At 34.6% G+C, this 25411-nt stretch overlaps 3 protein-coding genes across 4 annotated transcripts; 2 read left to right on the top strand and 1 right to left on the bottom strand.

Moving 5' to 3' along the window:
• Window positions 1–3682: 3682 nt before the first annotated feature.
• Window positions 3683–6898, bottom strand: LOC130725847 (uncharacterized). The gene is made up of 5 exons (XM_057577037.1): window positions 6468–6898; window positions 6217–6328; window positions 5715–5807; window positions 4527–4727; window positions 3683–4045 (listed from the first exon to the last, which is right to left on the bottom strand). The coding sequence occupies exons 1-5, from the start codon at window positions 6782–6784 to the stop codon at window positions 3818–3820; spliced, it is 951 nt and encodes a 316-aa protein (XP_057433020.1). The 5' UTR covers window positions 6785–6898; the 3' UTR covers window positions 3683–3817.
• Window positions 6899–8267: 1369 nt separating this feature from the next.
• Window positions 8268–11870, top strand: LOC130724396 (pyruvate dehydrogenase E1 component subunit beta-3, chloroplastic-like). Its single transcript, XM_057575610.1, has 4 exons — window positions 8268–8576; window positions 9119–9222; window positions 9305–9339; window positions 10666–11870. The coding sequence occupies exons 1-4, from the start codon at window positions 8489–8491 to the stop codon at window positions 11636–11638; spliced, it is 1200 nt and encodes a 399-aa protein (XP_057431593.1). The 5' UTR covers window positions 8268–8488; the 3' UTR covers window positions 11639–11870.
• Window positions 11871–22069: 10199 nt separating this feature from the next.
• On the top strand, window positions 22070–24484 carry LOC130723181 (F-box/kelch-repeat protein At1g30090). 2 transcript variants are annotated; one of them, XM_057574138.1, is made up of 2 exons: window positions 22070–22355; window positions 23038–24484. In XM_057574138.1, exon 2 carries the CDS (start codon window positions 23063–23065, stop codon window positions 24278–24280), a length of 1218 nt encoding a protein of 405 aa, XP_057430121.1. In that variant the 5' UTR covers window positions 22070–22355; window positions 23038–23062; the 3' UTR covers window positions 24281–24484. The 2 variants fall into 2 exon arrangements, with proteins under 2 accessions (XP_057430121.1, XP_057430120.1); XM_057574137.1 differs by having other exon boundaries at window positions 22489–24484.
• The last annotated feature ends 927 nt before the right edge of the window (window positions 24485–25411 follow it).

Raw genomic sequence — 25411 nt, 5'->3', positions numbered from 1 at the left:
AGCCCTAGAGTGCCATGAGATATCCTTGATGGTTGTCCAACAAACTTGGGATTTTAAAGGCCGCTAGGAGAATTGAACACATACCTTTGAAAATTAAAATGAGGCTTACTCCGGTTGCTACAACCAATTGTGCCAACCTGTGTTGCCCTCTTTTCTTCTTTTAGTAGATTAATCTCGGGACCCGTAGAGCTGGGTATATGGGCCCATACCTGCAAGTTGGCCCGCATAACCTGTAATCTACTTGGGTTAGGACTAGGTGAATTGTAGGGTTGTTATGAGCTGGATTTTTCTAGCTTGGTACATGATGTAGGAGCTTTTTAGGATATTTTTAGTATTTTAGTAATTTTATTTATTTGTGGTTGGATCTTTTAATTTGTATATTTTATTAACTTTTGATTAGGATCTTTTATTTTCATATTAGAATCTTTTTATTTTCAGAATATGATCTTTTAATTTTAGAATAGAATATTTTTAGTTTCATTAGGGTTTTCCTATTTCTCTATTTAAGCAGTTGTAAGGTATGAGCCATAATAAGTTTTTGATAATAAAATTCAAGAGGTTTCTCTCAAACTCTAGTGGATTCCACTTTATTAACTCTGGTGGATTCCACTTTATTTTCTAGGGTTTTAGCACTGGCTATCTCCCTTTCTGGTGGATTCCAGAAACCTTTTCTTTTAGGATTTGCGCTTGCAATCCTAGTACGACTTCTTTTAGGATCGGCGTAGTATCGCGTGCCAAAATGGATTGGTACTAAATGGTCCGGTTGGATGTTACCATGATTTAACCAAGTGAATGTTGGTATATGGGTCTAGGCGCACTGGTTGGCCCGCATAACTTGCGATCATAAGTGAGTTATGGCGAGATAAAATGTAGGCTTGTTCATGAAGTGAGCTTTTGTGAGCCTAAACAAGTCAGACGGACCATTACTTGACTCTACCCCAAAGTCATGTAATAAATCTAAATTTTTTTTTCCCTGCCAGGAATCGATCTCTGGACCTCCCCCAACCCCAACCTATATCTAAATTCTAATACTAGTATATATTTTCTCATCACCGGGTCAAATTATTATTTTTTCTTTCGTCTAGACAATTTAAAACCCATTAATTGCACTGTGACTGTGAGGAATTCAATGCCATCGCTTATAACTTTGTTGGGGAGGGGGTAGGGATGGGAGTCATGTCCGCAACAACGTTTTATTTTATTTGTTTAACAATAATGTGGTTGTGTTACAGCGAAGCTCAAAAGCAAGAACCCCCTCTATCAAAAGATATTTTTGAAAGAAGAAAAGAAAACAGACAAGGTGTTGTAGCTACCACCATTAGTATGAGTGTGTTTACCAACGATGTGATTGTGAAAATTTTATTTTAGTCGTTCTGAGTGACCAACTTAATGTTCATTTAATTGTCAGTATTTTGCACCGTTTAAAGACAATAATGAACGGAATAATTGTTTGGACCGATCAGAACATAATTGAACGTGCCACTTGGCTTGGTGGCCATGCCCATGCCGACTTCCAATATATCAGTAATTAGTAACACAAGAGGTGGCGCATGTTCCATGTTAAGATAGTAAATATTGGGCAGTGGGCACACCTTTGGAATAGTACCACATGATTACAAAATGTTGAAATTAGATCACATGAGCCTTGGAATGGACTATGGAGGCTTTGCTGCTTTCTTTTGATTTGTAGTAACAGCATCTACCCTCCCACCCACGCACCGGTTTGGCATGAATATTTTTGGCTAAATGAATGATTAACTTAAGTTAAAGTGAAACATATATCCATGCTGCACAGCAATATAAGAGCATCTTCAATGCTAATTCTTACTCCCTCCGTTCCCGATCTTTTGTTGTTTAAGGTTATGCACATTGTTTAAGAGTGTAATTATTGATATATTTGTTGACATAAACACCCTTATTTAATGTTAAGATAAAGTGAAGAAAGAGAATGATAGTTATTGGTTAAAAAACTTTTTATAATTTTGATTGGTGAAAATAAGAAGTGGTAGGTGAGAGATATAGTATTAAATAAGGGTATACATGGAATAAATTGAAAAAAAAATGCATTGGGTTCGTAAAACAACAAAAGTTTTGGAATTTAGACCAAAAGTTAAAACAACAAAAGATCAGGAACGGAGGGAGTAATTCTTAATTCTTAGCACTATTTATATGGGCTCGTATTACCCCATGTGCTTAAGCGACTCTCAAGCAATTTTGCTCCAACCATGAGTTCTTAGTTCTTATCACTATTCATTTGGTCTCACCAACTACATTATTTATACTTTTATTTTTACAAAGTAATAAAACAAAACTATAAAGTAATAAAGTAATTTGGATGAGAGAAAAAAATAATTTTTTATACAAAGAACTCAAAAAGTAAAACTCCTTATATAAGAATAGAGTTCTTATTTTTAAGAACTAAGAACTCCATGTCAGCATCTTTAATGGTTAAGAACTCAGTTCTTAACTCAAAAATAAGAACTAAGAACCTTGCATTGGAGATGCTCTAATGGACCTTCTTTTTCCTTCGTGCACTCTATTTTTATTATCTAAAACACATATACGCTCTACTCTACCAAGTATTTAACGTAGCTTCAATATTCATAGGGACTCAAATTAAATACTTTAGTTAATTGATCTACACACTTGATGTAACATGTTCTCAATGTTTAGTTTTTGTTAATTGTGTATGTTGGGAATTGACTCATTAGGAAAATTTGTCCTAATGAGCCAATTTCCAACAATCTCCACCTTGGCGAATTCCAAACTCCCTTGTGATGATCTGTTGCTTCAGTTTCTTGACTCTGATTTTCAGGATTGGTGGTGATTGACTTGGTCAACATGTCTGCTGCGCTCTGACACTCGAACTCCACCTTGATTCAGACAGTACGATAGAGCGAGAAAGCACGAATAAACCACACAGGAAACTTTGGTCACGCAGTTCGGCAAATTATGCCTACCTCTGCGGCTATAGAGTAGCTATAGCTCCCTTTATTGATTCTCAATAATCAATTGTGTTTACAATAACAGTTTCTCTCAACTGTGTATGTGATTAGGTCCCGAAGGGAGGATGAATGAAGTCAGGGTTCCTGCCTGGATGCTTCAAGGTAGCTTCAACCTAATTCGGTTTTTTTTTTTTAATTAATTTTGCCATTTTGGCCATATTGCACATGAGTTTCTTGAAGAATATACATGGGAACACAATTTTTCTTTTGGTTTCTTCCTTTTCCCCCCTTCCACGTTGTTGCCAGGAAATTATATTATGAGCTTGTATAGCATGTAACATGTGGTTCGGTCTTCACTAAGGAATTATTTTTGCTTATGCCACAAATCCAATCACGCTCAAAGCGAGTTAGGAATAAAATAAAGAGAAATGAATGATATGATGAGTGATGTGTTAGGAAAATAAGAGAAAACTAAGAAATTAAAAAAAGGTGAAAATGGAATGAAAACCGATGTAAGTGCCAAAGTCATTTACCATTTGACTGAAAAATGTATGTCAAAGCTCCTTCCTCTTTGAGATAACTTTCATGAGCACATCACTCCGGGTTTCTCGATGTTAACCACATTACTTAGAGTTCTCAAGTAAAAACTTCAAACCAGAAGCCTCACAAAACTCCTACTTAGTGGTAGTCACAAGGTAAATACTAGAATTCTTGGCCTAATTATGTAAGACATCAACTGCAAAAATATGAGATATATTGGCCACCCCTAGCCACAGAAACTGGCATACAACATTACCGTTCGGGACGGTTTCATATAAGTAAAAAGTGAAGACAAATGCTTCGTATCACCCAAAAACAATGTTTACTATGTTCTACGACCATGGCCACTCAGCATCGGTCCATTTAAACCGCCTGTTTCTAGGACTTACTTCTGCTAAACAAACCTGGTCACTTCCTCCTTCTTGTAGATGTCTGGTATCATCACTAAAGCCACAACATTGCAGTTTCTTATCCCGTATCAAAGCTTCCTCCTTGTACGTGGGTGTGGCATATCTCGGGTGTTGGACAAATCGTACATTTTTCCACCACAGTTTAATGGCCTGGAGAAAACAATATTCAGGAGGGTGAACACAACACATTCCGTAGATGCAAAAAATCAATTGAAAACATAAAGCAATTCCTAAACAGATCAAAGGTGTTCCAAAAACAGCATGCTGAGTTAAATAAAGCAAGAAAATGATTTATTTATCTATTGTCACAAAACTAAGGTTCTTGAGCACACAAAATAATGTGTTTCTGATCTACGGAATCATTTGGTTTTAAACACAGAAAATTAGGATGCATTTCTCAACTCAAATGCAAAAATCGATTGACTTACAGGCCCAAACTAGTCCTCTAGTATCCCAATCTCAAGTTTTGAAAAAAAATTCACATGTTCTTATACTGGAAGAAAACGATGGTGTCATGCCACCAAGGGCAAGGTGTGATTCTAAATTGCTAGCTAAGAAAAACTTATCAGTCTGATAGAATTTGCACTTTAAGAACACAGTAAGAGAGAGGTATAGCAAAATTGAAGCTTACATGCCAATATATCCATACTGCAACCTTATGAGGCATCAACCAAAAGAAAACTGCATGATCTGGCTCTGATGATGAGCACAGCTTCTTGGCTTTCAGGCTGGCAGTAAAATAGTTTCCATGCTCAGGATGATGAACTGAAATTGATATGGAAAGATTCTCTCCAGGGTCATTTGCTTTGATATTCCAACTCCCAAGCATATCCTACAATAGTTCAAGGAGATTCTTACCAATAAAATGCAGAAAATTATTTTAACTTATTGTGATTTTATATAAATTTAACCATGTAGGCTAAGCATCAAATAGCAAACCATGATATGTATAAGAATTGTGATGTCTTACGAATCCAAAGTCTATGTTACATCACTTCATTCCAGTTGCATTTGACTAACAAGTGATAGTAAATAATTCTGTATTTACTCTCTATTATGAGAATGACAAAAAATTTAACTTGCGTTCAAATAGAAACACATCATATAATGAAGTATTATAAGTGAAGATCATCCCATATAATATACAAAATTACATTTGTAAGTTCATACTTATAACCATAGCTTTATTCTTGTAATTTTTCAAAATGCATTCATCCCATAGCAGATCAAACAAGAGCGGTTACCCCTTAAAAGTATGACAAATACTCTGTAAACAAAACTCCAAACAATGGTATACAGCAGACTGTCATATAACTAATCCTTTTTCCAACAGCCGAAACCTGAATCAGAAGCATCACGCTAGCTAGTTTGGGCACATGAATGAATACAAGAACACAACGAGTAAAAAACAAAAAAGCTCCTCAACTGATCAAACATTGGTTAATTACTTGCAGACAGTGTTATGTGAATGTGAGAACATAACAGTTCATTTGGTGTCACAGAAAATATATATCCGTCAACCATGCTTCAATAAAAAAAAAAAATACAAAATTTATCTCTTGTTGTTTTTATCAGTGCAAATAGACTCAAAATCACCGGATAAACTGTTTTAGTTTAGAAAGATGAACACCAAAATCAGTTGCAGGACAATGTGAAACAAGACACAAAAATCAAAAGAAGAAGAAGCAAACATTATAAGGAAAGAGTGGAGGTAAGGAAACCACTGTTGTTGTTTCCATCTAATAATAGTCACAGAACAAGTAACAATTTGAACCAAAATGTCCTATATGCAGCAAAGAAAATGGCATAGTTTACATACCATAAAAGGGCTGACATGCAAAGCTTTGGCTACTAAATCAGAGTGCGGATTGAAAATAAAAGATACTCTTTCACCCCATGGTGTATTTGTTACCTGAAACAAAACAAAAAATCAGCAGTTTAGTAATATTCTAACTAGTGACATTGCTAACAAAATTGGAAAAGAACAATCCTGACTTCTCAAATATTAGATCCAAATTACATATCCCACAAAAAGACACCATAAACTGCTTCTCATTAAACAAAGAGAATCTTAAAAAAGAAAGCTTCTAAAATGCAGTCGATTGCTTAATGCCAAAAAAATATATATTAAAAGAAAGTAAGAAACCCCATCAAAGTTATAGGCCTAATTTTATTGTATTTTCATCATTCTAATTGGTTTGGGAAAGTAAAATGGAGTTGATGGTGAAAAAAAAAACATTAGCCATTCATGATTTCAGCTAGGAACATACATAATATGAAGCCTTAGAAACTAAGAACAGAGAGCATATTTTACCACACACCTCAGCAATGCACTTCTTCAAACGTGTAGATGAGCCTTCAACATCATAGCAATAATACACACTCAAAGGATTCTGTTCATACCCCACACTAGGAGGGATTGTCAAGAGCAAGCTGCAAAATTGGATTCAACTTCAACATTAAGCAATTTCAAATCAAAGCTAAAAAGTCAAATGAAACAACAAGGTGAAATTTTGCATGGCTCTGAGAGAACCCAATGGTTCAAAAATAGAGAATATTGAAGATTCATTACATGGGTCCATCGGTGTCAGTTAACTGGCGAGCCTCGTCGGAGGAAATGTGACCCGGCGGCGCGTGAGACTCACGGTCGAGATCGATAAGCGCGTAGCGGACCTGGTATTTGAAGGAATGGATAACGGGGTGCCGGCGTTGGTGCCAGACTGTACCTTCGTAGAGAGATATCGGTTCAGCTCCGCCATTAGTGGAGGAAGATGCGGCGCGTGAGGTTCCTAGCCGCCGTAGTAGTGCTTGAAATGGAAGGAGAAGGGAGAGTATGAGTGAAGTGAAGGAGCTGGAGATGATAGAGCATAGAAGATAAAGAATTTCCATTATCGTGTTCTGTGTTAACAAGCTTTTGACCACTCAAATCAAGTCAAGTCTCTTCCTTCCTTTATTAGTTTGGCTGCCTTTGTTATGGTTGCAATGCAACCACAAGAGCAATTTTGGTTGCCTAATTTGTTTTGTTTTAATATTTTAGAAGAATAGAAGATACAATACAAGAGTGGAAGAAAACTAAAATGGAGGGAAATGAAAAAATACAATAAATAGTGTGGTTGAAAAAAGTGAGAAAGGGAATGAAAAAAATTAATGGAAATGAAATGACGAGGAAAATAACGTGTGAATTAATAAAAATCCTATGACACTGTTGTGGAAATGAAATAAAAGAGACAGTATACGTTTAAAATAGAAAACAAAATGGTGATAATAGTAAAAAAAAATAGCAAAATGATTATCGTATTTTTTATTTTCTAAATAGAAGAAAATCTTCTTAAACCATATGTTAATCGAATTTTATGTCACATCATATCTCTTTTAATTTTAAGGGCATTTTAATCTTTCATGAAAATATTATTTCTCTCTTTTACAATTTTCTATTTAATCACCATAGATGAAAAAGGAAGCATTGCGTCTCTCTCCCATTATCCCAATGTAGAGGGTTTCATTCTCTTTGGGGTTTTATACTCTTATCAAGAGGGTTTCTCTTCTTTCCCATGTGAGTTTTTTATCCTCTAACTTGGATTGACTTTCTTTTTGTTGTTTCTCTCTTCTCTTGTTCTCATCTCCTTATTACCATCTCATTCTTACCTTTATTAGTATCTCACCATCCGGTGGATGTTACCATCATTGACCTCTAGTGTCACTCTGATCACTCGTGCAGTACTTAGTGTCTTTTTTTATGAACCTTGTTTAGGTTGAGACAGTTGAAAATAAATGTCTCAAAGAAGAAGACTAGTCGTGAGAGAAATAACAAAACTACCACAACACTAGATTATGTAAATCAATTTCAAATGTTAGAGGTAAAAATATATTAGATCTTACTAAGCTATCATGGCTATCATGGCCGTTTGAAGTAATTTTTTCCTTAATTTTTCTTTCAATATTTATATGCTTATGTGTGTCTAACTTTAACTTTAGACCCAAGTGAACTTGTTTAGTATTGCTTTTTAAAATGTTTTGTTGGATCGCTCTCGTTAGAGTTTGATTACCCTTATTTTGTAAATCTCGTTTGGCTGACATCAAGAGCTCTTAATTTGTTTTTGTTTAAGATATGTATTCTCCACTGAGACAATCATGTCCGAATCCAAAACATTATGTCTAAATGAAGATTTTTCATCCCCGAAACTCGAATTCGAAACATTACTTAAGAAAAAACAATCATGTATCACTTAAATCAACCATATAAAAAAAAAACCTTTTGAGTCTAAATAATACAAAAACCTTTTTTTCCTCATCATTTCTCTACACACAAAGAAGCCTTTATTATGCGGAACAAGTTGTTGCATTGCATTGATCATAGCTACGATAGTAGCAACGTTAAAACCTGTTACACATACACACAACACAAAGCTGTGAACTAAACAACATTCCTCAATTTCTCCGCCCAATCTGTGTTTTTTTCCAATCCCATTGCATTGTATTTGCCTCTTCTTCCTCTTCTATATAGTTTCTCGCAACTCTTTCTTTCCTCTGTTCATTGCATTTCCACCCTTGTTGCTTGCCAAACTTCGATCTCCTCGGTGACTGTTTCAATCAATGGCGACCCTTTTCCAGGGAGTAGGAGCTGCCACTGCATTCTCCGCCTCCAACAAATTGCACCTCCCATCTCGTGGATCCCTCTCAGGTTCGCTTCAATTTTCTACAAAAATGATGCAATTTTTAATAAAATTCAATAAATATTGATCTCATGGAGGAAGCATAGGAATTGGAGAGAACCACTAGTTAATAGGATTATAATGTTCATTGTGATTGTAGAATCCATATATGTTCAGCTTTGTTGGGTGGTCTCTATATTTTATGTTCATGGACTCTGATTTCAATTTTTGTTCTCTTGCTTTACCTGTTAAAAACAGTCACTTTTGTAGGATTTGTATTCCTCTAAATGCTGTTTGTTTCATTTTGATGCTATTTATTCTTCAACTTGTCACTCTCCTGTCAGTGTTGTTAATCTCGGTCTTCAATCGGTTGTTGATCATCGATGTTGTTGTGTTGCTGGCATTCTGTCTCTCAGCTTAATTTGCACATTCTAGAAGAAACTGGATAATTAGGATTTGGATTTCAATTTTTTTCAATATCTGTTCTTTTCCTTTGATTAAGTACTGTACTTGATGAGTATTTACTGAAATGTTGTTTCTTTCATTTTGTGTACACCTTTTGATGATTTAGAAAGCAAAGGTAGCATATTTGTTGTCAGATCTGATGCATGGATGAACAACCTCCTCAACCTAGAAGCTCGACAGCCTCAGCGATTGATTACTAGTGCAGTTGCAGTGAGTTATCTGATTCCCATACATTCTATCTCCTATTACATGGTTTTATCTTGTTTCTAATTAGTATGCGGGTTATTTGCAGACGAAAGCAGACAGTTCCGCATCAACGAAAACTGGGTATGTTTTTTTCCTGCAATTAGTTGTTGATTTTATCTTACCAACATTTTATATGTTAAACATTTATCATGTCTTACAACAACATATATAATGTAAGAAATGTATTAAGTTGATATTTTTACACTTTTTTGCCTGTAATTTGACCTCTTTGTTCAATGCAATTTAACTGAAACATGTTCTCTGTTCCAGTTTTCCTATAAATGCCCTTACAAGTCATCTTAAATGTTTATGGCTATGAACACTTATATCATGCTTAGCCTCCCACTAAAAGTTTTAGCTTTTATGAGAAATAGAATTTGACAATAGTAAAAAAACTATGAGGCACCTAAAGTTAATGTATCTCCCTTGAGTTGAGAAGCTCCTCTGGCCGCCTCTTGTCATGTCCAGTCACATTCAGAAACACAACCAGAGTATCATTGTTAGGATCAAAGCTCACTATTTGCTGAATGTTTATTGGGATTTTCACATCGTTTACCCTTTCACAATAAAGGAATAAAAAGACTCTCTTCAGGCCCTAGACTCAGTCCCTTTCACACCTCAATGGCCCTTGCCTAGGCACCAAATCAGTGCTTGAGAAAAAGGCCCTTGCTTGAATGACCAAGAGGGAAGCCTTGAGGCCTTTTGGCTCTGGCATAGCCTTAGGAAGAGCTTTAATGTGGTGCTAGTGTTATCACAAGTAGGAGAATTAACATGCCATTGTGGAAGTGATACGTGGTGCAGAAGAGACTGTAAAAATTATAACTCTGAATTGACTCACTTGCTTTCAAAATGAGTTTGTTTTTATTTACCGACCAGTATAAATACAGAGTATCATATTCCAGGCTTATTGATCTAAAATTATAGGTGTTCTCTACTTTTCTTATTAAAGCTTATTTTATCTTTACACCTGAAATGGGCTCTGGATACACGTTTTACTTAGAGAATGCTAGTGTATTCGAAATTCGCCCAGAATGCATCACAAATGATGAGCCAACCTCATGAGACACAATTTTTAGATTTCATAGTTGATCTTCGAGCACTTAAAAGGGTGGTTTGGAAGTCACAAGGAATAGCTGTTTCAGGTGGTTGATTTTAATGCTGGAAACTACCCCTTTTTTTGGTGTTTTTTGTTTCCTTTCGGGCTGACGAAACACAGGAACAGAAAGAAAATATAAGGGTAGAACTTAGATAAAGGTTGAAAAGGGACATTTATATGACTCTTAATTTAGATCCCCCGTCAATACAAGATGTTTGATTGGACTTGCTAAAAGCATGCTTTGGCATTTGTTTTGAGTTCTGATATAACACCATTTAATGATGGAATTGATATTTGCATTTGACTCTCAGGCATGAACTTCTTCTTTTTGAAGCCTTACGTGAAGGTTTGGAAGAAGAAATGGAAAGGGATCCCCGAGTATGCGTCATGGGTGAAGATGTAGGTGATTATGGTGGGTCTTACAAGGTGACTAAAGGCCTAGCCCCTAAGTTTGGAGACCTCAGGGTTTTGGACACCCCTATTGCTGAAAATGCCTTCACAGGCATGGGCATTGGGGCTGCCATGACTGGTCTGAGGCCAATTATTGAGGGCATGAACATGGGATTTCTGCTTCTTGCATTTAACCAGATCTCTAACAACTGTGGCATGCTCCACTACACATCTGGAGGCCAGTTTAAGATACCGGTTGTTATTCGTGGACCTGGTGGAGTCGGGCGGCAACTTGGGGCTGAGCACTCGCAGCGACTGGAGTCATATTTTCAGTCAATCCCTGGAATCCAGATGGTGGCTTGCTCAACCCCTTACAATGCTAAGGGCCTGATGAAAGCTGCAATCCGAAGTGAGAACCCTGTGATACTTTTTGAGCATGTATTGCTTTATAACCTCAAGGAGAGAATCCCAGATGAAGAGTATGTATTGTCACTTGAAGAAGCTGAGATGGTTAGGCCTGGGGAACATATCACAATTTTAACCTATTCCAGAATGAGGTATCATGTAATGCAAGCTGCAAAGACACTGGTGAACAAAGGGTATGATCCTGAGGTGATTGACATCAGGTCTTTGAAACCATTTGACCTTCACACAATAGGGAATTCAGTGAAGAAAACTCATCGTGTGCTGATTGTGGAAGAGTGCATGCGTACTGGTGGAATTGGTGCTAGCCTTACAGCTGCTATCACTGAAAATTTCAATGACTATTTGGATGCTCCTGTTGTGTGTTTATCCTCTCAGGATGTGCCAACCCCATACACAGGGCCATTGGAGGAATGGACAGTGGTGCAACCTGCTCAGATTGTGACAGCAGTTGAGCAGCTATGCCAGTAATTGTTCAAAATATCACCTCCAATAAGGACATGGTTCTGTTCAACCTACTATAGCTAGAACTTCCTTTACAATTTTCTCTCTTCTTCCTTCTCTTTCACTTCTTGGTCCCCTCACTATAAATGTTTTGGATATCCTTTGTAATGTTTTTACAAAATATTTACAATTTGTCAACACAATGTGGGATCGTAGTCTCAATCCATTTGTCTTTATGAATCAGTTTGTTTCATTTTCATGGTTGTGAATTTAGTCAAAAGTTTGTTAGGGATATGGAAAAACATGTAGTTCTGACACCTCTTGAATAATTGATAAAAAAATATTTATTGGTTAATTACATTGTTTAATTTAGGGTTAAATATATTTCTAGTCCTGGTAAATTAGGCATGAATAGATTTTGGTCATTCCAAAAACCAAATCACAGGTTTTGGTCTCTCACGTTAATAAAATAGATAAAATTAGTCCTTGTCGTTAGTCTTCTTTTGTTAAGTGATGAGTTGACTTATGAAGGCTTACGCCACTAAGTGGCATGACACATAACCCTAAATAAATTTGGTTTTAAATATTTATAGAATACATATTATTGATATTTACAATTGGATAGCATATCATTGAATAAAAAAAATATTAAGTGCTCTATTTATTAAATAATTTTTTTAATAATAGCATTGAATGTTACGTATTAATATTTTAATAGAAGTTTATTAAAGTATTTATTGCAATTCATTATACTCGTAGTTATGACAATTAGTAAATATTTTAATTATTAAATAAATATCACATATTAATATTTCGACAAATATTTATTACCTTCATTAAATTTATATGTGAAATTTTTAATAGTAGTATATATTTACATTGGAAAGGATCAATTTACATATTTACATTGGGAATTAAGGATCAATTTACATTGTTGAAAACCATCAAATAATATTTTTCTGGACAACTGTATCTTTTTAAATCAAAGTACGTACTTCATTAATTAACAAAAGTTGATTCAAAAAAAAATTTAACAAAAGTTGAGTATACAAAATTGCATGAGCAACATTTGGGAATTGGGGGACATATCTCACCATACATTAGACGGGAAGTTAATACCTAAAGAAGCTAAGTTCATTTTGCTATAAAAAAAAGAAGCTAATGTGATATTCTGAAATCCATGGTTGGATTGAAATTTACTAGATCATATCCATCAAATTTAACATCAATATAAAATTATTTTGTAGTATCTCATTAAGATTTTTTTTTTTTGAAAGGAAAGGAGTATCTCATTAAGATACACCAGTGTCAACATCATATAAAAAGATATGAATATAAAAACCTTTTATTATATTTTTTTTAATGAATCTTATAAATTTACAACTATTTAAAATTTAGTAAAACTCATCACTTGAGTTAAAGTATTAACGGGTATTATTGGTAGAGATTAATTTATATGCACTGACAGTGTAAATAAGTCTTACACAATCATTCAGTCATATCCCTCTATTTTACTAGCTCATAATTAATTTCAAATTTAATAAATATTTAAAATAGAAACTGAAAGTTTATTTGAATGGTTGTGTAAAAAAATTTACACTGTTAGTGCATAGAAATTAATATCTTATTTGTAATAATATGTTATTATAAAGTATTTGATGATATTAAAAAATTATTACTTTATTTGAAATATGTTTAATTCAGTTAATGATTGTTCAAATTATTAAATAAATAAATAATTAAAATTACTTCACTGCTAATGGTTAAACGTAAACTATTAAATTTAAGTAATATTATTTATTATTTACATGAAGAGATCATTATAATATTTTTAAAGAAAATACCTGAACACATCTTTTTCTTTAATTTCCTAATTAAAAAATCTTTTCAATATTTATTTACCTAAACTATAATAAATTTTACATATTATCAAAAAATATTAGAAATAAACTCCTGCTTTCGTATATTTAATCTAGTAGTTAAATATAGTACTATATAATAATCTATGAAAATATTTATTGCAATTAATTCATTATAAATTTTGACAACTAAAGAATTTATCGTTTTAAAATAAAACTGAAAAAATTTAATGCAACTAATTCATCATAAATATTTTAATAAATTATTTGCTACCCTCATGAAATGTAGATTTCAAGTACTTATGGATATTAAGATATATACAACTGAAAAAAACATCATAGAATAAAAAAAATATTAAATGCTATATTTATTAATAAAGAACAAAATTTAATAATAGCATTCATTGTTACATTAATTTAATAATAATACTACTATTTATTACAATTCATTTTTCTGTGCTATTTGTTACTATTCATTAAATAGTCAGAGTTATTACAATTAATAATTTAATTTTTTTTTTGAAATTAATAATTTATTTCTTAAATATCATATATTAATATTTTGAAAATTATTTACTACCCTCATTAAATTTACATGTGAAACGTTTTTAAAAGTTTTTTTTAGAAAACAAAATGAATACTTTATTGATGAAAGAGCACCCATAGGAAGTGCGAGAACCCAAACACCTGCTCTTGAACCCCATTAAAATCTCACTATGAAAACTCATTTAAGATAAAAATCTAGAGAAGGAAAAATAGTACACCATATTGTATTGTAGAGAGCTAAATATGTTTACATCGGAAGTGATTGACTTAAATTTTTATAAGACCCTAGTTATATGACACCAACAATAATTTTATTACTGATAATTGTATCTCCACATTAACTGTTGGAATTATATTTTTTATTTTATATTAGAAAGATAAATTACACCCGGTAGAAATTGATTAATGGACCTCCCCTACTCCAACCCATATGTCTTCTAGCTATTACCATTTGAGCTATCATTAGAGACGGTTGGAATTAGATTGAAAGTTATCATCACATAGATTATATTTATAAAAGTTTACGTCAATTTAAAATTATATATTATTATGTTATTGAGATAACTCAACATTATGAAACTTCAAATGATATGAAAATAAGAACCTTTTAATTATAATTTTAGTATTTTACAGTTACTTTAAATAAATTTTAATTTTAATGCACTAACAGTGTAAACTTTGTTTACACAAACATTCAATTGTTTTTTTTTTACGGTAGATATTCAATAGTTGTTTACCAAGTAAAAAGTACATTCTAAATTTAATTATATTAAGGGAAAAAGGTATGAAATCACCTCAAACTTTAGTGGTTTTGCAAATTAACACCATGAACTATAATTTCATCACAATTGATCCTTAAATTTTGAATATCAATATAATAGGTCCTTTTATTAATTAAATGATTCATAATTCTGAATATTAATCTTTTTAAATTTCAAATTATTATTGTAATCTAAATAAAAAAATAACTTAATCACATCATTTAATAAAATTGTGTTTTCTTCCGATGTAGCAAAAAAAAGTGATGTAGTTATTTACATTAATGTGATATGAATGGGTGTCTATGTAAAAAAAATTAAACTATCGGTGCATCAAATTAAAATTTACAATATTCGGCCCACAATTAAGATGATTAATTGTTATAATATATATATATATGTTAAGGTTAAATATGTTTTGGTCCTCTAAATAGTTAAATATTATTTTTAGTCCCCTTTGATTTTTCATTGATTTTAGTCTCCATTTATGAAAATGACTAGATTTTGGTTTCTCTGTTCATTTTAGTATGCATTTTGTGGCGGTTTTTTATTTGTGGGGTTTAACCCACCCCTAACACATTTGTGGCAGTTTTTGTGCATTAGTGGTCATTTAACTGCCACAAAATGCACCACATCATCACTAAAATGTACAGAGGTACCAAAACCTTATCATAAATTGGGTAATGGGTAGTAAATTCAATGAAAAAAATTAAAGGGGGTTAAAATCAATGATTCACTATTTTATGAGGACAAAAACATATTTAACCCTATATCTTACCTCTTGACTTAGTGGTGAGACATTTATTTTGTAAAAAAAAAAAATGTAAGTTGAGAATTATCTAATTAATACTATGAAGAGATATTCAAAGTTTGACATAGGATAACAAAGTAAGCTAATACGCCTTATCCCACTTTCAACCTGTCTAAAGCGGTGAGACTTGACCAACCAACAAGAATGAATTGAGATACCCAACCCACCCCCGCTTAAGAATGTGTTGGAAAGTTAGTTTACCATACAATACAAAAATAGTAATATGACATAAAGCATTATAAAACTACTTTTCAGCTGGTTGATTCAGACAAATCTGCCTAGAACACTAAAAAAATAATGAAAAATACATTAGTGAAAACATAGATGGATCGACAGGTCGACCTATCTCATCCCGCCAAGTTGTTGTGTTGAGCGAGGCGAGCGGTTGGTGAGGTGCACTACCCAACTTAGCTTGTCTCACTTGACAGGTTAAGTTGGTTAACTCGATTGGTTGAACCCACTTTATCATTCCTAGACATTGTTAATGAAACTTGCACCACGACTTCTTGCCAAACAAAATATTGCATTAGCAAGCGTTATAGAAACATAATATAAATATTTTTGCAGTAATTTTTCACCTAATAACTTAAGTCTTTCTAATAGTCTATTTAATAGTCTATTTACGGCCGTTACACTTACATTTATATTACTAAAGGTAAGTCAAAATCCAACTCCGAATATGAATTCAAATTCATACTGTTAATTGCGACATTTATTTATTTTTCAAATTCAATTTTTTATCATAAAATAATTTATTAAATACGCCAAATTCATTAATTAAATTTATTGCATTCTCAGATACATTCAAAATCCGCTCCCTCATTGTAGATATAAATGGAGGTAAGCACATGTATATTTTCACTTGTGATTATCCATTCTAAACTTTCTCCAAAGTGTTGCTTTTCATTACAAAGATGAATCACATTCTAACTTTTGCTAAAGAAAATGTTGAAAAGAGAGGAGATCACAATCTCTCTGGAGAAAGAGCACTAAGCAATCATCCTGCTCATGGTGAAAATCAAAAGGAAAATCAAGGTAATATTAGTCAGCCGCTTTTCTCTTCAAAGATGAATCGCTTTCTAGCTTTGGTTAGAGAAAATGTTGAAAAGAGAGATCACGGTCCCTTTGGAGAAAGAGTACTAAGCAGTCATCCCGCTCATGGTGAAAATCAAGGTAAGATTAGTCAGCCGATTTTCATTTCAAAGATGAATCGCCTTCTAGCTTTGGCTGAAGAAAATGTTGAAAAGAGAGGAGATCAGAGTCTCTATGGAGAAAGAGCACTAAGAAATCATCCTGCTCATGGTGAAAATCAAAGGGAAAATCAAGGTGAGTTTAATCATCTAACCAATCAAACTGATATGATTCATTTTCACAATCAAACTCATATCATTAAATCTGATCCTGGACATGTGCATGCACCAGAGAAAACTTTGGCTGGAGGCACTTCAAGTAACCTTGATTCAATGAAAGGTAAAGCAATGGTCTTTTATGAGTTTCCTAATTATTTTAATTCAAATAACTAATCATGTTAATTGCAGAGAACTATTTTCAAAACAATGGCCAAGAAGTAACTTTATTGGTGATGTCTCATGGAGAAAGAGTACTAAGCAATCATCCTGCTCACGGTGAAAATCAAGGTAAGATTAGTCAGCCGATTTTCATTTCAAAGATGAATCGCCTTCTAGCTTTGGCTGAAAAAAATGTTGAAAAGAGAGGAGATCACAGTCTCTCTGGAGAAAGAGCAATAAGAAATCATCCTGCTCATGGTGAAAATCAAAGGGAAAATCAAGGTGAGATCAATCATCTAACCAATCAAACTGATATGACTCAGTTTCACAATCAAAATGATATCATTAAATCTGATCCTGGACATGCGAATGCACCAGAGAAAACTTTGGCTGGAGGCACTTCAAGTAACCCTGATTCAATGAAAGGTAAAGCGATGGTCTTTTATGAGTTTCCCAATTATTTTAATTCAAATAACTAATCATGTTAATTGCAGAAAACTATTTTCACAACAATGGCCAAGAAGTAACTTCATTGGTGATGTCTCATGGAGAAAGAGTACTAAGCAATCAACCTGCTCACGGTGAAAATCAAGGTAAGATTAGTCAGCCGGTTTTCATTTCAAAGATGAATCGTCTTCTAGATTTGGCTGAAGAAAATGTTAAAAAGAGAGGAGATCACAGTCTCTCTGGAGAAAGAGCACTAAGAAATCATCCTGCTCATGGTGAAAATCAAAGGGAAAATCAAGGTGAGATCAATCATCTAACCAATCAAACTGATATGATTCATTTTCATAATCGTACCGATATCATTAAATCTGATCCTGGACATGAGAATGCCCCAGAGAAAACTTTGGCTGGAGGCACTTCAAGTAACCCTGATTCAATGAAAGGTAAAGTGACTGTCTTTTATGAGTTTCCTAATTATTTTAATTCAAATAACTAATCATGTTAACTGCAGAGAATTATTTTCACAACAAAGGGAAAAGAGTACTAAGCAATCATCCTACTCATGGTGAAAATCAAGGTGAGATTAATCAGTTGCTTTTCGGTCCAAAGATGAATCGCCTTCTAGCTTTGGCTAAAGAAAATGTTGAAAAAAGAGGAGATCATGGTTTCTCTAGGGAAAGAGTACAAAGCAATCATCCTGCTCATGATGAAAATCAAGGTGAGATTAATCATCTAACCAATGAAACTAATATGATTCATTTTCAGAATCGTACCGTATCACTAAATCTGATCCTGGACATGGGAATGCCGCAGAGAAAACTTTGGCTGGAGACGCTTCAAGTAACCATGATTCAATAAAAGGTAAAGCGACTGTCTTTTATGAGTTTCCTAATTATTTTAATTCAAATAACTAATCATGCTAATTGCAGAGAATAATTTTAACAACAATGGCCAAGAAGTAACTCCATTGATGATGTCTCCAAATCATTCTGCTCCAAGAAACAACAATGTGTCACAGGCACCATTAGTTCAACCTACAAGAACTATGTCCTCTGTTGCACAGAAAGACATTCCTTTTTATTATCTGGTTCACCCAGATAATCTTAGAAGTCGTGCTCCGAGAGCATGCAGAACTGCAAATCAACAATTTGGAACTGGCAACTCTGAGTCTTTTATGGGGGTGACATCAACAGGTGCTTATAACCCCTCATATCCATTCTCTGTCACTGCCACTGGTGCTTCTGTTGCAGGTTATCACTCGAATGAAGTTGCTCCAATAAATGGCTCAAGTCCATCTTATGGGGGTGACATCAACAGGTTTAATGGCTTGAATAAGCCTAATGCTGTTGACCTTTCACCCTCAACCCCAATAGATCATGTGGGCTCATTTGGTTATAGTGTTCCTAATATATCCAACAACAATATTAGGGACAAAGCGAATAAGCAGAAAGTAGGTGAAGTTGAAGAAAACTCAATGTTGTTGCGTCCACTAAAAAGGCGTAACATCAACATTTTTCCACCTACCCATGGCGAAAGAGAGCTGCTGCCAAATACTGACTTGCTTCTTTTTGCAAAAGATGTAAATGTTGGAGATATAGGTGCCATTCCCTCCCAGAATGAAGCAATTCCCTCCCAGAATATTGAAGCAAGATATGTTCCTAGTACTTCAGATGGTACAAATTATGGAAAAGAGAAAGATGAAGATGATCTGGATCTTTCCCTTCATCTGTAGAGTTATATTTCCTTCTTGAAAAATTATATGCTTGTTTGCAGAGTTTTTCTTTTAGTGGACTTTAGTTTTTCTCATTTTAATATCATGAATAAACTGAGATTGAAATAATCTTCAAGAAATGTGTTAGTCTTTTGTTCCACCTTGTGATGCATGGTTCATTTTTACAATAACATAAAATAAAAAAATGCGTGCGATCTTCTTATGCGAGAATGGTAGGAATAAATCTTGATCGTTGGATAAAATTGTGAATGGTTAAAATTAAAACATTAAGTCAATTGCATGAACCAACCCACATTTTGTTTGTTTGGGGTCAAATTGAATTAGCAGTCGAGTTTGCAAGTTTACTCAAACAGCAAACCCATGAACAACCTTATCCTAACCCATTCTGAAACAAAAACGCATTGACTTTTCCAATGGATTTGTAAAACGTGACATCTATCTCGCCCTGATTCTTGTTTTACCCAATTTACCATCTCTACCACACACACAACCTTGGTTTTCTCCCTATTCTTCATATTCTTCTCATCATCCTCTAACATTCATTTATAAAATTTCATAGTTAATTGATGCATATTATCATTTGGGATTTTGAATTCAGATAGGGAGAAAACAAATTATGATTTGCTGCAGTTATTTTGGAAATCCCAGCTCTCCTGAGGGGTTTCTATTGTCAAATTTGGTTGAAAAATGTCAGTTGGTCATATAATGATGACCTTTTAGTTACAAGCTACTCATGTCTAAAACAAATTCATGCCTGAGTCTCAGTGATTGATTACTAATGCAGTTGCATTAAGTTAAAATTTACACCAGGCAGTGCTCTCTCCTTAATTTCCTCAGTTAAAATTTGCATTAGTCTCGAGGATTAGATCACTCTCATATGACACATTGCTTTCCATCTTTCCTGGTGATTCAAAACTATCATACAAGAATAATATGCACAAGATAATAAAAAAGGTGACACAAGACTCTGAATCCTCTAATTAATTATAGGATAATTGTTATTGGTTTTTCCAGCAATGAAAACAAGTAAAATATGCAAAACAATGTTAAGTTAGAGCAGAGGTTGATTTAGAAAAGTGCAGAATTTTTAGAAAGTGACTTCCATACAATCTTTCAATCATTAAAGTCTGAAAATGTGACATGCAAAGTAAAATTCTGAGAAGAAAAAGAGAGAATATCTCACTGAAGAATACTCTATATATCTTGTTAACTATGATGAGTGCAGATATATACAATCCTATATAAATAGTGATGGCAACAAGAGGAGAAGAATCGAAGAACTTACAAGCAACCAGAGGAGAGAAGCAACTGCGACAGCGAATCATTGAGGAGGCGAATTGAGGATCGTGGCAACGAGAACGTCGTTGGTTTGCGGAGGCAATGTGAACGGGAGCAAAGTGAATGATGGTTAGCGGTGGTTCGGATTCGGAGGCAAAGATGAACGGCGGCACGAGAAAGAGGAAGTGTTTTCCAAATTTGACCCTTAAAAGTGTTTTTAGGAGACACTAGAAAATAAGGATATTTTTTTTGAGAATTAGAAACTAAGGAATTAACTTGCCACACGAGCTACATAAAAATGATTTTTTTACTAAGCAGAAATGATATGCATAGGGTCATTACTCCTTAATTCACACAAAATTGTCAAATAAGAGTGTTTTTCATAAGTTTTCTCTCAGCCTTAAATAGAGGCATGCAATCTATCTCAAAACAGACACGATGGAAACATATATCAACGGTTAGAAAACGGGCTGAAATGAAAGCACATATCCATTGCAAGAACAAGAGATAAGATTGCTAAAGAAGCTGAGGTTGCCGCGACAAGGGTATCACCATTAGAATCTCGCGCAATAAAACCAAAACTAGTCATATCATAAATGGAAATAAAGCATCAAAATTGACCTTCACAACTCTCGGAAGAGACGTTCCTAGACATAAGGAAGCTCCTTGGATGCAGGCCTAATCGGTGGGTTTGTAGCCACCAAGGATGGACACGAAGCAACAAGTCGGTGCAATAAGGAATCCATCACAACAACAGGTCGGTGACAGATTAACATGTTATTTCGGTCATCCCATGTAGAATAAAACAAAAATATAAGCGTACATGCTCTACGAACATCAACCAAAGTCAAGGAATCACACAAAATCACGCATAAATGTAACACAATTCACTCTGATACTAAGACAACAAACAAACAAAGGTTGTAAAACAGGACGCTGCAGAAGCATATAATGTGTGGTCGAATGAGCGCAAAAGCACCTTGGGCACACCTAGTCCATCTCCATCACGCGACCAACTCACCAATCAGATTAGATCGAACCATGAGAAGATTCATACAAGAACGTGACATTGTCTCCTTGCATCTAGCAAAGAATCTACTCCCTACAAAAAAATTCCAGCAACGAGCATGCAAGGAAGGCGATCTCAGAGACAAAACCAAGGCCGAACCTCCCTACTATCTATCAAGTGATAAAATGTATATATTATCTAACTCTTTAGCAACATCCTCACGATAAATTAAGAGAGTTTCCTCTAGTACCTTTATAATTAAAAAAATATATGATTTGAAATTTAATCTATCAGAAAACTTCTAAAAATTCACATTTGGATTAAAAAAAATCATTATACAAAATCAATATATTTAACTAGATGTACTTAAAAAGTAAAAACATTAATCTCAACTTTCAATTAAGATATCACCAAAAACTTCCAATTAACATATATAAACTTTACCAAACTAATCCATATTGTGATTGAATCGTGGAGTGGGGTGAAACAAACATGACGCATGAATCATGATCAACTAAACTGGATTACGCGTGATGAAGCAGCATGGTTAACTTTAGATATATCTTGGACCCTTGGTTTGGTTGGTTCACATTCCTTTTACTACTTTTCCGTCCCAAACCAGTAACCCATGAATAAAGCGCGTGCGTTTCTTTCTTTCTTTCTTTCTTTCTTTGCATGAACCTGCTCTCAGTTCTGTTCTGTTCTGCTCTGCTGGCACAATTTCCTGTCTTTAACTCCCTGACTTCAACTTCAATCTTAATCTCTGTTGCCACCACTTCCTTGCTTGCTTCTTCTTGTAAGTTTTGTGTTTTTCACTCTTCAATATTTTTTGCTACCGACATAGATTCATTCCCTGTTGTTTTTCTTATAATCCAGAATTTTTATGTGGGAATCTTTAGTCTTATGATTTTTTCTTACTTATATTTCAGATAAAGCTAGGATTTTTATTTATTTCCTGCTTCAGAGTTGTTGTTGGGTACTTGGGTTTAAGGGACCTGTGAATTATTGGGTTATTTGAGGTTGGTTGGTATATTTGTTGGAGAAAGTTACGGCTTTTTGGATTCCCAAGTTGAAATATTGATGATGAGTCTTGCTTTGTTTGTGGTTAAGTAACTGCTAGCTTTTGATGAAGAAAGTAGGAAGGTCCCAATTTCTGTTATGAGTAAAGTTGGATACTTTAACAAGGGGGAATCAGAAATTCTATTTATGTTGTATTCTATCAGCTTTTAGATCATTGTGGAGGAGGAATTGGTGCTTCTTCTCTTTATTCTGGATTGGGATTTAGGGATTCCTTTTATCTTCAGTAAAAATTTGTGGGGTGGAATCATTTCAAGCTAATTAGGAATAGGTTCTCTCAGTGCCTTAATTGAAAATTGAGTGTTACTATCTGATATGATGTTATTCAAACCCATTTGAGAACATAGGAGGAACTAGGAATTTCATATTAGAGAAAGTGACAAGTTTTTGTGTTTCTGAAGGGTTTAGGTGTATTTAAAGATAAAGATGCAGCGTGTTAGATTTTCATCTCAACAAGCACCGGTACATAAGCTAGGAGATCCTCAAATGACTCTATCTCCTAAGTTTAGGTTAGCTGTGATGCAATCTTCATTGGCAAATCCACCGCCGGAGTTGGAGCTTTCTCTCAGAGAAGAGCCGTTAATACCGGGGCTTCCTGATGATGTTGCTCTTAACTGTCTTCTTCGTCTTCCGGTACAGAGTCATTCATCATGTAGAGCTGTCTGCAAGAGGTGGCATCTGCTACTTGGTAATAAGGAGAGGTTTTTTACCAACAGGAAGCAATTGGGTTTCAAAGACCCTTGGCTTTTTGTATTTGCCTACCATAAGTGCACTGGGAAGATCCAGTGGCAGGTTCTTGATCTTACTCACTTTTCTTGGCACACTATCCCTGCGATGCCTTGTAAGGACAAGGTTTGTCCTCATGGTTTTAGGTGTGTTTCGATTCCACACGACGGCACTCTCTTTGTGTGCGGTGGTATGGTCTCTGATGTGGATTGCCCTCTTGACTTGGTGTTGAAATATGAGATGCAGAAAAACCGTTGGACTGTGATGAATAGGATGATTACTGCTAGGTCATTTTTCGCCAGTGGATTGATTGATGGGATGATTTATGTAGCTGGGGGTAATAGTACTGATCTTTATGAGCTAGATTCTGCAGAGATGTTGGATCCTCTCAACGGGAATTGGCGCTCTATTGCGAGCATGGGGACGAATATGGCATCCTATGACGCTGCGGTTCTCAATGGTAAACTTCTAGTGACAGAAGGCTGGTTATGGCCATTTTATGTCTCTCCGAGAGGCCAGGTGTATGATCCAAGGACTAATAACTGGGAAAGTATGGCTGTTGGGCTGAGAGAAGGGTGGACTGGTTCAAGTGTGGTTGTTTATGGGCACTTATTTGTTGTTTCTGAGCTCGAAAGGATGAAGCTTAAGGTTTACGACCCGGAAACGGATTCATGGGAAGCCATAGAGGGTCCCCCTTTGCCTGAGCAAATATGTAAGCCTTTTGCTGTGAATGCTTGCGATTGTCAAATTTATGTTGTGGGTCGAAATCTTCTGGTTGCTGTTGGTCATATTTCTAGATTGAATCTGAAAGAAAGTTGTGAGGGAAAACGGAAATTCAGCGTCCAATGGCATGTAATTGACGCGCCAGAAAGTTTATCTGATCTGACTCCTTCAAGCTCCCAGGTGTTGTTTGCATAGTTTTTCATTATTATGTAATATTATGCTATGAATCTTGTCTGAATAAAATGTAATTAAGTATAATTATTAGAGGTCTAAAAGTTGTAATAGCAGTGTGAAGGAGTGCTTTAAGCGGTTTTTGAATTGTATTAATTGTAGCTGTGTAGCATCTTCTTGTGGTTCTTGGGCTATGTTAATATGTTGATATTTTATCCTTGAAGAACATCTTATGGGCATGATTTTATCATCACAAGTTGTAGCGATGTTTTTTTGCCAATCCATATTACATTCAATTTTTAAGGACTAGAGTAAGATCTAACTTGTTTGTGTAGGCTTTTTCTTTGTCAATCCTTAATTGCTCTACTTGACTGCAAACTTAGATATCAAAGTGCTAGGTCCTGGAATCTGTATATCTAAGGCTGGTAGATTGTGGGGTTACATTTGAGTGCAGCACAATTATAAACGTGCAGACATCACTTTGCAAACGTATTGTTTTTCATACTTATTGCATAGTTGAATATGTGTGCTGGAATTTTGCATTTTATTTCATTTGAAATATGAGTTGTCTCCATGTCGACCCTTTATCCTAAAAAGGCATAAAATCTATCTTCATCACACCCTGTTTCCCTTGATGGTGGTCACTCTCAATGAGAAATAAGTTCATGTTTGGATACACGGTGAAAAACCACGATGAACCAAAATCACGTTGAACTGAAGCAACGTCCCTTAGCTTTTGTGATTATTTATCCATTGTGATTTTGTCTTTACCGTGATTACGTGTATCCAAACGTGTGCTAAGACTCTTGTGGTCGGATTTGGTCAAAGAAATCAAAGTTGATGCAGCCGGCGGGAGTGTAATATAGAAGAGGAGTGGAGCACCTCTAATTGCATACAGCAAGTGAAGGGAAGTTGACCAAGTGTTAATATTGGTGGATGCACACAATATTCAAGGCGGGTGAGGTCATTAAATTCTACAAAGAAAGTTCTTGCAATGCATTTAGCTTTAAGGTATGTACCTAGGATTCAAGTCTTTTGTCCCCAAACTGTGTCTCATTTTTGTGCTCAACCAATAAATTTTGACATGTCAATTAAAAATCACCATGCAAGTTTGTAATGGTCCAACTCATATCTTTTTAATTGACATGTTGAGAT

Source organism: Lotus japonicus, chromosome 6 (genome assembly GCF_012489685.1).
Source record: "Lotus japonicus ecotype B-129 chromosome 6, LjGifu_v1.2".
NCBI classification, from domain to species: domain Eukaryota; kingdom Viridiplantae; phylum Streptophyta; class Magnoliopsida; order Fabales; family Fabaceae; genus Lotus; species Lotus japonicus.
This window is presented reverse-complemented; position numbering and strand designations above follow the sequence as displayed.